The 12,279-nt window shown below is 38.6% G+C and overlaps 1 protein-coding gene across 1 annotated transcript; it reads left to right on the top strand.

Annotated features, from left to right (window-relative positions):
• The first annotated feature begins 6,651 nt into the window (after nt 1–6,651).
• LOC128735684 (oocyte zinc finger protein XlCOF6-like) lies at nt 6,652–8,831 on the top strand. Its single transcript, XM_053830168.1, has 4 exons — nt 6,652–6,797; nt 6,852–8,254; nt 8,314–8,350; nt 8,411–8,831. The coding sequence occupies exons 2-4, from the start codon at nt 6,886–6,888 to the stop codon at nt 8,829–8,831; spliced, it is 1,827 nt and encodes a 608-aa protein (XP_053686143.1). The 5' UTR covers nt 6,652–6,797; nt 6,852–6,885.
• The last annotated feature ends 3,448 nt before the right edge of the window (nt 8,832–12,279 follow it).

Raw genomic sequence — 12,279 nt, 5'->3', positions numbered from 1 at the left:
TCAGTCCTGTTGTCGTGCAAGACATCAGTTTAGAATAAATTCTTGCAGCATAAGGTTGCAATCAGGCCAGAAGAAGGGGTGGTCATTCACTTTTCTATAACGGTTCACTTTCAGGGCATTAAATTCAATATAGGTTCAAAGTTTAAACGAAAAAATCGGTTAAAGAAAAGAAAGTTATTTTTACACTTTAACAAAATTGCTTACTTTCAGGACATTACTATGTCCGCCGTTAAACCAATACTATACCTGAATATCTAAACCAGCCCCTAAATAGCAGATTACACTAAATCCAGATCCTGGGCCTTCATCAGACACTTTTAGATTCGGTTTTAAATAAGCACTTTCGCATTTAAATAAGCGATTGTTTAGATTTAAAATACACTGCACAAATTGAAGGTAAGTAATAAACTGGGCTGGAGGCCAGCTCCTGACTCGTATCTTTATTTCTCTCACCTAGCGTTCGCGTACACACGTATTTTTTATGGCAACTGAAGAGATGCCACAGACATCACATTAGTCTAGCTGTAATCGAAAAGAAAAATCTATATGATATTAGCTATTAGCGGCATTCATTCGTCCGGTGAACGCCTTAGCGAGCACACGTCTAAATTAGTCGAGCAAGTCAAAAGAAAATTTAACGTGTTTTTTAAGATTTCTATATTTAAATCATTATTTGTGAATCTCTATCAAAAGTTGGTTTAAATACTACTGGACCTAGACAGGAAGAACCGTATAATCATGGCGGAAGGTGGCGGAGGAGGAATTCCTCCCGATAAAAGAGGTCAAGGTGCTACTGAAAAGAATCAAGACAAAATGGACACTACACAGGAGAAGCCATCTTATCTCTATTCGCAAACAGACATGGCGCCATATAGGCTTTATGTAGAAATGTTGGACAATACAAGCCGAATCAATAAATTTTCATTGGGATCAGTATTACGAAAAATGGAAAAATATAGAAACAACATTACGGATATGAAATACATGGGAAATAACAAGATTATCATTTTCTGCGATTGCTGGCAACGTGCAAATTCAATGGTTGTCGACCCACTGTTCAAAGAGAGAGGTTATAAAATCTATATCCCGCGTCATCTACTGTGTATAACAGGTGTTATTGGAGGCATAGCAACAGATATCAGTTGTAACGAAATTCTCAATGAGATTGAAAGCAATGTTCAAGTCCTTGAAGTATACCGTTTGAATAGATGGATAAATGATAGTATTGGCAAAGTGCCATCGACACGAGTCAGTGTAACGTTCAGAGCTAAAGTGCTACCAGAAAAAATCAAATTGTTTGGGATTCCAGTAAAAGTTCAGCCGTACGTCCGGAAATTAATCTTTTGCGACAACTGTCATCGGTTTGGCCACGGAAAGGCTAATTGCAAAGCAAAAACACGCTGTGACACATGCTCCCGGGTACATGACACCACTACCGAAATATGTCTATATGAGGTAAAATGCCTGCATTGCAAAACATCTGATCACCGTACTACTGACCCAGGCTGCCCTGCACGACAGAAAGAAAAAAGTATAAAATCAATGATGGCAAGGAAAAATCTGACCTACGTAGAAGCAAAGGAGATGCTAGCACTTGTACCCACCAACAATTTCTACGATGTATTAGCCAATTACGAAGAATTTCCTAACGTGTCTGAAAGTTATGCATCTAAAGCAGGATCGAACACGAAAAGCAATCAGAACTATCAGCAACCCCGCTCGTCTACAAATAAGCTACCAAGTGCAACTGGAGCAAAAAGGAAGAGACCCGAAGACACACAACATAACATGCAAACAGAAACTACAACTAACGTCCGTGGGACCGCATTAAATAACCCTCACAGTACTACAGAAAAAGAGCGATGGGAAGAAAAGTATAACAAAATGGCTGCGGAAGCAGAAGAAAAAGCACATCGAGCCGTACAAGGTGATCTGATGAGTTTTTATTCGGCACTCTTTCAACTCCCCGAGGTAAATGATTCGATAAAAGAAAAAATTAAAGAATGTTCCAAAAAATTTTTTAAATTTGACCGCGTGATTAACTAATCTTACATTCTTAAACTCAGATACCCACTTGTAATCATTAATTGATAGATCTATAATATTTTTTACGATGGCTGATTTCAGCATTTTGCAGTGCAATATACAAGTCTAGCAAAGCACAAAGAAGAACTATTCAGAGTATTACAAATGGGTAACTATTCTGCTGCCTTCGTTTCTGAAACATGGACCAACACTGATTTCGAAAAATCAAATAAATATCATATTCCTTACTACCACGAATTTTTTAAATCCAGAGAAGACAGTTACGGCGGATGCGCACTGCTTTTAAGGCAGGAAATGGGATACAATATAATTAATCTTCCTACACTCTCGGAAGCGACGCAAGCTGTCGCCATAAAAGTGTACTCATTAGATATAGTTCTGGTTTCCGTATATATAACACCCTCAATTACAGTGAAAGCTTTAGAAGAAGATTTAAACAAAATTTTTAGCACAATCAAACATCACAAACAAATCATACTAGGGGGAGACTTCAACGCGCATCATTGCGCGTGGGGTAATAACTTCAACGATACGAAAGGCGTAGTGGTCATGAACATTATCAATGACTACAACGTAATCCTAATAAATGATAGCTCAAAAACCTATATTCCAATCCAAATAAACAGGAATTCAACAGCAATAGACTTAACCTTGTGCAGCCCAAACATACTGTCCAAACTTTCGTGGGAAACATTAGACTATGGAATAGGTAGTCATCACGTTCTGATTAAAATTACTTACAGTACTAGTGTAACAGTTGAACAGAAATGGGTTTATAATCGTAAAAGAATAAATGACGAAATTAGGAATATTAATTTAGATAACCACATTCGTATTGAAGATTTTCAACAGACAGTAAGCAACATACATAAAAAGAACAGAATTCGTAACAAGTATACTCCGAAACATTGGTGGACAGACGAAGTAAGTGCGGCTTGGAATGACAAAAACTCTGCAAGAGCGGCTTTCAATAAATTATCAACAGTTGAAAATCTCATTGTTTTCAAAAGGAAACAGGCTTTATTTAATAGATTGAAAAAACAAGAGCGAGCAAAAAGTTTCAAAGAATTTGTAGAAGACATTAACCCTTCGTTAACCACAAGCGAACTTTGGTATAAAATAGGAAAATTAACTGGAAAATCCAAAAAGAAAATTACAAATAACATACTATATGAGGATTCATCGTTAGCAAACAAATTTTTGGATAAAAATTTTGGTCCAGACGATCCAACATTTTTAATAGGTTCTAGTAGATATTTTACAATTCCTCATGATCTGTTAACTGCTAATCAATTTGATGAAATTATTCATAAGAAAAATAAGAAATCTGCTCCTGGAGAAGACAAAATCAGTTACCAGCTACTAAGAGAACTGAGTACTGAAGCAAAACTTAAAATAGTACAACATCTGAATAATGTCTGGAAAAATAGTTATTTACCCTTATCTCTTAAAACAATAAAAGTAATAGCTATTGAAAAGCCAGGCAAAGATCCGTCAAGTATAGACAGCAAAAGACCAATATCTTTAGTTCCAACTCTTACCAAAATTATGAATACAGCCGTACTACAAACACTCACAAGTCATTTAGATGAAATGAAAATAATTCCTAGTACATCCTTCGGTTTTCGCAAACACTCTTCTACGACTACCTGTACGAATTTTCTTATAAATACTATTAAACAACACAAAAGGGATAAATTCGAGACTATGGTAGTATTCCTAGATTTGTCAAATGCCTTTAATGCAATACAAACAAATCTGCTAGTAAACAAACTATTTGAATACAAAGTTCCAGATGCGGTATGTCTCTGGATTTCCCAATTCTTGAAAAACAGAAAAATCACATTCAGTATGAAGAATAGTAAAATTGAAAGATTTGTATCAAACGGTTTACCGCAGGGAGATGTGTTATCACCCACGCTTTTCAATATTTATACTGCAGTACTACATCAGATTGCTGATGAGGATACAGTACTTGTACAATACGCCGATGATTTCGGAATCATAATAAGAGCAAAGTGCCTACGTCTTTTAGAAATAAAAGTTCAAAGTGTTTTAGATAACTTTGTACAAGAGTTGGATAAATTAAATTTTAAGATCAATCCACAAAAATCAAAAATAGTCTTATTTAATGGTAGCAATAGAACTATACCATTAAAAATAAATAATGTGATTGTAGAAACAGTCAAATCTCATGTTTACCTAGGGATAACAGTAGATCGCTTTTTAAATTTCAGCGGTCACATAAAAAATACAAAATCAAAAATAACAGAAAGATTGAACATGCTTAAGGTCATCAGCAGCGTTAAACAAGGAGCACATCCACAATCTATGATAAGTATATACAAATCTATTATCCGTAGTGTACTTGACTATGGTGCATCAATCTATAATAATGCTAGCAAATCTAGTAAACAAATGTTAAAAACAATCAACAATCAATGCCTCCGTAGAATTACGGGCTGCACCAGAACTACTCCGCTGAATTCATTAATGGCCATAGCTGCTACTCCTCCATTAGATATAAGACAACATTTTATTACAAGCAAAGAAATTGCGAGATCAATTTATTTCCGAGATAAAATAGCAGATCAACTACATCTTATTGATGAAAACACTAACCATGTCAAACTTTCATACACCGAATCTATTTTCATTTCAGAGAAGTCTATTCTGAAGAATATATCCCCACTAGTAAGGACCAATCCAAACTTTAAAAAAATTGACATTGTTCATAAATTAGATTCATTACTAACATCGAAAAGAAACACTAACCCAATGCATCTCAAGCAACTCACATTATTCGCTATGAACGGCAGATACAAAGGAAGATGTCAAGTTTTTACCGACGCATCGAAAGAAAACATTACTTGCGGAATAGGAATTTACACAACCTACAATAAAAAACGATACTCATTTAAATTAGAAACAGAAACGTGCATAACAACTGCGGAAATAATTGCAATTGACACCGCACTGTCATATATTGAACAAGATCAAATAACCAACGCTGTAATATATACGGACTCCAAATCTGCTTGTCAAATTATAGATTCCGGGCAATATGAAAAACAGGTTCCTTATCTCATTTTTAATATTATTAGAAAAGCCGCAACATGGAATGTTGCATTTCAGTGGATTCCAAGTCACACTAACATCAAAGGAAACGATGTCGCAGACATACTAGCAAAACACGGTCTTACTGAAACCAGAACTATAGCTAACCAGATATTGATAAAAGACGCGTTTTGTAAGTTCGAAACTGACATGTTTGCTAAAACTAATTCGTGGTATAAGGATTATGCAGATACTAAGGGTAAAACCTTCTATCAATTTCAGCCAAACTTCGAAAAAGTAGCCTGGTTCTTTAACAAAAATATAAATAACGAAAATACGAGGCAGCTAAATAGATTGATTACAGGCCATGATTGGTCCAAATATTGGAAATTTAAAATGAAATTAGTGGATGATGAAAACTGCGAAACATGTAACGTACCCGAAACCGCTGAACATGTTATATTGCACTGCAATAAATTTGAGACCATCCGTCGGAAATATTCTTACAATTTAGTGTATAATACTTTAACATCTTTATTCCAAAGTAAAAATCTTCATCATTTTGACGAAATCTGCAAATTTTTAAAAGAATGCAAAGTGGATATTTGATTTTGGTTAGCCCAATACAAGAAAATAGTAATAATTAAGATATTAGTTACGAAAGATTGCCAATAAAAATGAATCTAAGCCTAGACAGTGCTGTCACAAAACACCACAGGGCATTATAGTCATAGTCACTCGGCCCTTACCAAGAACTGTCCGATGACAGTTCGAACAGAGTTGAAGAAGAAGAAGAAGAGCTATTAGCGGAGAATAGAAAAAACTACATTTTCTCTTTCCGCAGACATAATACACTCAACCCCCGCTAATATGAAAAACAGCTCGTTCAGATTGGGCAAGTTCATTTTTAATCTGAATATTTGGTAACTCTGGCAAGACGGTAAATCTGGTAAATTTGGCAAGACGCACACCCTATGAGCTTGTTGTTTTGATTTGACGAAAACAAACGTTTTGAAAACATTTCAAACATGCGCGAATTCTAAACGTTCGGTTTGTAGAAGACGAAATTGGTTCGGCAGTTTCGACTAAAATGGTCTATTTTGAGTTCTGGAGAGAGGTAAGTTGCATATGAGCTTTATTGCCAAAGCTCCTGAGCAAGAGGAAACGCATTAAGATTTTTTGCTTCTTTTTAATTTACCGGTCAACTTTAACGTCAATTGGGTGTGACGCTTGATCGCTTTTTAATGTGAACGCATTCATACCACCGGGGTACAGATTAAAAATGTTCAGATTAAAGAAGGTTATACCAACGGGGGTACACGGTATATAGTAACTATAGTTAAACCTCTATGCATGTGCGGATATCTCCATTGTAAACTTTTTCCAAAACGATTTTTCTTTCAGTTTTCGAGCAGCTATCAATTAATAAATTTTAAAATATCTGGCATCTCAGAAGAATAAAAGAAATCAGCTCGAAAAATGCGATTCACAAATTCGGCCAATCAGGTGGATCTGTTTATTGTTTACAATGCATTTATTTACTATTATTGTATCTAATGGTAGTGAATATTCTTTAGTTATTGAAAGTTAATTTTTTTGAACGGTATTATCATATCTTATCGTCGAAATTGGCAGAACATAATTGACAAGGTTGAGAATATATGCAGATACGTCGCATGCAACTAGTACTTCAGGTATAAATATATGATACAAAATTAATTCCCTATTCCTTGAGGTGCATATTGCAGATTGAATAATCAGTTAATAAACTTAAAACTTAGGATGGAAAATAGTTCACAATTTAATCCCGAAACGGTCTGCCGTATTTGCATGCAAGAGCTTTCTGTGGAATCATTAGAAAACATCTACGCTCCAATCAATTCAACGCAATCTCTTAGTTTATTTGATATGTTAAGTGTTATATGTTCAACAGTATTTATCAAACGTGAAGACTATAAAAACATGGATAAATCTACTAGTTTGCCTCAGAGTGCGTGTGCAGATTGCCGAGAAAATATTATGGCTGCTTACAAACTGCATAAGATTTGTATAGAAACTGATCACAAGTTGCGACAAATTTGTTTGAGGAAGCAGAACGAGATAGTTGAGACTATCTATCCAAAAGACTATCCAGTAGAAAATTACGATGTAACAAACAACGTTACAGAATTATATTTGAAGATCGAACCTGACATACACCTAGACAAACACGATGAGTCATATTTAGCAAGCTATACGGAGTTTGGTATACCGAAGAACATCGAAGATGTCGAACAGTTAGGAAAACGGACAAAAACATTACAACGTAATATTTGTAAAAGGGCTTTTAAAAGTAAGAAAAGTTTATCAGAAAAGCAGACTTGCCCGACGTGTTCCAAAATATTTTCCAATATGTCTTCTCTGCAAAGACATAATCGGAAATTCCATTCAGGAAAGACGATCAATTTACAAGAAAACGATTCAGAATTGTATTTGAAAGTGGAATCTGAACTACACCCAGACAATGTCGATGAGTCAAATTTAGCAAGCTGTGAGAACCTTGGTATACAGAATCCCGAAACGTCGGAGACAGAAGAGAGGAAAGAATCTCATTGCAATATCTGTAAAAAGAGTTTTAAAACCAAGAAAAGTTTCAAGAGACATTGTAGGCATTTTCATTCCGATGAATCGGAAGTTCTCGACAATGTACAAAACTCGGACAAGCCGACTTGTCCACTTTGTTCCAAGGTATTTTCTAATATACCTTCTCTGCGAAGACATCACCGTAAATTTCATACCGGGAAGCCGTTCACCTTCCGAGAAATGCACCAAGAGACTACTCGTGAATATGCCTGTACACAATGTGAGAAGAAGTTTCGTACATCCGTTGCACTACGCTATCATGTTAAGCGCCATTCAGTCAATCATCCTTATCTGTGTACCATGTGCGGCAAAGGATTTAGAGATAACAGTAACCTAAGACAACACTTCTTACGACACACGGGCAACAAACCTTTCCCTTGCGAGCAGTGCCCTTCCAAATTTTACACAAAAGCAGAGAAGGATGCCCATATGGTGACGCATACCGGGGAAAAGCGGTGGGCTTGTGATATATGTGGGTCCAGGTTTACGATGCGATACTCGCTCAAGAAACATAAGAGGATTCACTCAGGTAGACTTTAACCGGTACAAAAAATAAATGCGAAAATACTTTTTTGTTGTATTTTTCAGGTCATCGACCACATGAGTGCGAATTTTGCAATCTAAGGTGAGCGTGGTATAACGATATATGTATACTGTACTTCAAGTTATAAAATTTAAATTTTAGGTTTGCTGCACCTGATCACTTGAAAAGACATATGAGGATCCATACCGGTGAGAGACCTTATAAGTGTCAGTTTTGCAACCGTTCATATTCCCAGTCGAACGATTTAGTGAAACACAGCCGCACTCATTTGGGAACTGATAATCTCTATCAATGCGATCACTGCGAGGAAAGCTTTCGGCTCTTGACGGAGTTACGAAGTCACTACCAAGTCCATTTCAAAACGGACGGGAAAGACAACGGTACCGGTGTTAGTCGAGAATGGGATTCTACACGGCTGGAGTTCACGAGTGCTAGTATGTTACGAAAACGTTTCCAAAAGGAGCAGCAACGTAACGAGCAAACTCGTCAGCGCGAAATCGTCAGTTCTATTCCAGTTAGTATCGATGAAATTCCTGCAAGCAAAGGTGATCAGTGTCAATAAAATACTTGCTATTCAAATGCTGAATTCTAATTTAAGCATTTATCCATTTCCGATGGGCAGGATTAGGATATGTAGGTATATACCTTTATCCACAGCGAACAGCTTTCACAGGTTGTATAGTTGTGGCATCATTGGGCTTTATTAAATGGTGAGACTAAAAATATTGTTCTATTCAACGGGGTTTGCTCTGGGACACGATATCCAACTTTTCATAGACAGAAATTCGGTCATAGTCTGACACGACTAAGGTTGGTAAAGCTGCAATTGTGTAATCCGAGGATCCACTGTGTCCTACCATTTAAGATAAGTGTTACTTCCATCACAGAACAGAAGTGGAAGTCCGAACGATTCGGCGATCAAAACTGGTAACAGAGTGGTTTTTGTTTTTATTTTTCTTTGGGAAGGTTTACGCATAATAGCGAATAACAGCAATATAAGCAGAACACTCGCTGCCAATCGCATAGCAGCTTTCACATGCTTTCGTGTGCATTCGTATGCGTTCGTGTGTTTTCGTGGAAAAAAGTGACTCGCTACCGCCAGGTTCGCTAGTATCTGTAGAAGGTAACATGTACGTGTTTGGATTTCTACTTCCACTTCTGTTCTGTGCTTCCATCCTACCTCGTCATGGTATTTAGCAGGTGGAATACGAACAACCTTAGTGGGGATCGTGTAACCAACTCCTGTAGCAACCAATGTCGTCTGCTGGCAAGGAAGTGGACAGTTATGCGAATGGCAAATGTTGACACGAGTCTTGCTAGCCTTGAATGTCTACTCCATTCTTAGGGAAGCTTTTGACTCTACAGGATAGTGCTAAATTCATTCTTATTGACCACAAATGAAATGGATAACTTTTGTGCACTCTGTTAAGCACATTTCTAATTTTATTGCTACATGCTACTTATGACGTCAAAGAAAAAAATCCCACTGCGATCTGGAATATCTCCGGGTAAATGGAGCCCAAATTTATTAACTTATTTTTTCATTAAATGCCAATCTATTGTGGTTCTTTTAAGACTAATTGTATAAAAATCGAATGAAATTTTTTTAATGAGAACGCGTTCGTATTACAGCGGTTCAGATTAAATGTGTTCAAATTAAAGAAGGTCACACCAGCGGGGTTTTACGGTACATCTACCATTACTAGTTCGTCGCCGTCAACGGTTACCGTTCGTAGAAGGCACGCGTTTGTTTCCTTTGAGCAAAAACATCCCATCAAGAAGACTGGCAACTCTGCCAAAAGTCGAGGCGACAGTAATAGCCACCCCATCGACATCTCTATATCGAGCTGCAGTGAACGTCAACGACAGCATGTTCTGGGCTCAAAATTTGACAGCGGGCCCAAATCAGACTACAGGCAGTTGAGTGAAACGCAGTGCTGACATGCTATCTCATTTTCGCATACACGAGATGTTGGCGGCGAAAACATGGTTGCCTGCCGATGGGGTGGTAATAGCAATGCTATCTATCGAGTTAGTTGAACTATCACATACTAGTGTGTGTGTGTATTAGAATATGGATGTACACACCCCATCGACATCTCTATATCGAGCTGCAGTGAACGTCAGCGACAGCATGTCCGGGGCTCAAAATTTGACAGCGGGCCCAAATCAGACTGCTGGCAGTTAAGTGAAACGCAGTGCTGACATGCTATCTCATTTTCGCAAACACGAGATGTTGACGGCGTAAACATGGTTACCTGCCGATGGAGTGGATGTACACAAACACGTATGCAATGCATTGCCACGCTCGCACACATCTTTTCCCACCAATACATGTACACAAAGCTTCAACTTTTGTCGGGAGGGGTGCGCTGTTGCTTTTGTTAAGTGTCATTTGTGTGGGCGCGAGGAAGAGATGCCAGTCTTCTTGATAGAATGTTTTTGCTTTCAGTCTCTTCCTACATAAATTTGGTCTTCGACGCATTTATTTTTAGGCCAATCCTCCTAGACACCGCTTTCAGTCTGACGTACATTACCTCCGTCGTCGCAAGGTTCCTGTCTATGATATCAAAGTCATCTGGAAAGCTTACGAGTTGGCTACCCTTGGTGAAAAACTTGTTTCTCGCTTCGATTCCCGCACGTCGAATCACTCCCGAGCGATGTCGAACAGCAAGCAGCCGATAAGCCGTCACCTTGTCTCAACCCTCGCCGCATCTCGAAGGGACTTGAGAGTGTCCTCGAGATTTTATGCAGCCCGCCTGGTAATTTCCTTTGAAGCACCCTGCTATCGGTGACAGCCGGTGTCAGAGAATCTGGGATAGTACCTTGTAGGCGGCGTTCATTAGCATTATGCTGCGATAGTTGGAGCAGTCGAGCCACCCTTTATGTAGATGCGACAAACCACTCTTTCCATCCATTTCTCCGGCAGCTTCGCTTCCTCCCAAATCTTAGAAATAACCCAGTGTTGCGAAGCCCACACTCGTGTGGTCTTAATTTCTCGCACACGCGTACTCATCCTAACGAACACGCAGATAAAAGCATCCCTTTCGGACTCTCGCTCTTATTTATTCATGCTCTGCAACGAGTGTTTGCGAGTGTGTGTTTAGCTTAGTTACAGTCGTCGCTCTCGTTCGTCGTAGCAGCCCGAGCTTTTGATATCGATTACTCGCGTCAGCTCGCACTCCCGCCCGTGTGTAGAATCGAGGGTGAAGATGAAGAAGAAACGAAAAAGTAATGCAAAATTTGTATCCCAGTGCGCTACCAGCCTCACGAGTTTTTTGACTCGCGAATAAGCTATGCAGGAAGCCGATGTGAGGATGTGCGTGCGTAAGTGTGTGGATAGCAGAATGTCTACACACAGCAACGGCGGTTGTTTCTTTCACGTCTGCATGAGCGGTGTAAGCATTGAATGCTATATTTCTCATACTCTTTCGCGTGTGAGTAGGCATCATTTACTTCTCGCTCGATTCGCAACATTGGCTGGGAAATTACTATCCGGCAGAGCAAAGGGATGAAACCAGATATCTACACTGCCGACGGTTACCACTGGCTTTATTTGTCGCAAGAACAGGTTCTGGTCTCGTCCATTGTTCTTCGACAGTTCCGCCAGCTTTGATGGTTCTTTTCATCTCAGGATTCGTAACGACACCTAACTTTCTCCTCCTGTCGTTAGACTCAATCGATGAACATAAACTCATACCGAAGTTTCACGGCTGGTTTTAAAGTTCTTCCGTATAACCATTACTGTCTCTCACTCAAAAGCTCCCTGAAGGATAGAGTTTGTGCCACTCGCGGATCAATTTCGCATCTAAGGTAATGTTGGATGATAGCCAAAAACACATTCTTCCAAGGCGTGTTGCTGCAAGACGTCAGCAGGAAGTGCTGATTCTTTCAACTAGATCAGACGAATTTGAGTGGATGGAGGTAAAGGACAAGAATATGTGCGAAACATTAAGCGACGACACATCAGCGACTTCTGAAGCGTATCCGATCGCAGCAATTGGAGATCA

The sequence above is a fragment of the Sabethes cyaneus genome, chromosome 2 (genome assembly GCF_943734655.1).
Source record: "Sabethes cyaneus chromosome 2, idSabCyanKW18_F2, whole genome shotgun sequence".
NCBI lineage: Eukaryota > Metazoa > Arthropoda > Insecta > Diptera > Culicidae > Sabethes > Sabethes cyaneus.
The sequence above is the reverse complement of the archived record's forward strand: the minus strand, read 5'-3'. Positions and strand labels throughout refer to the sequence as shown.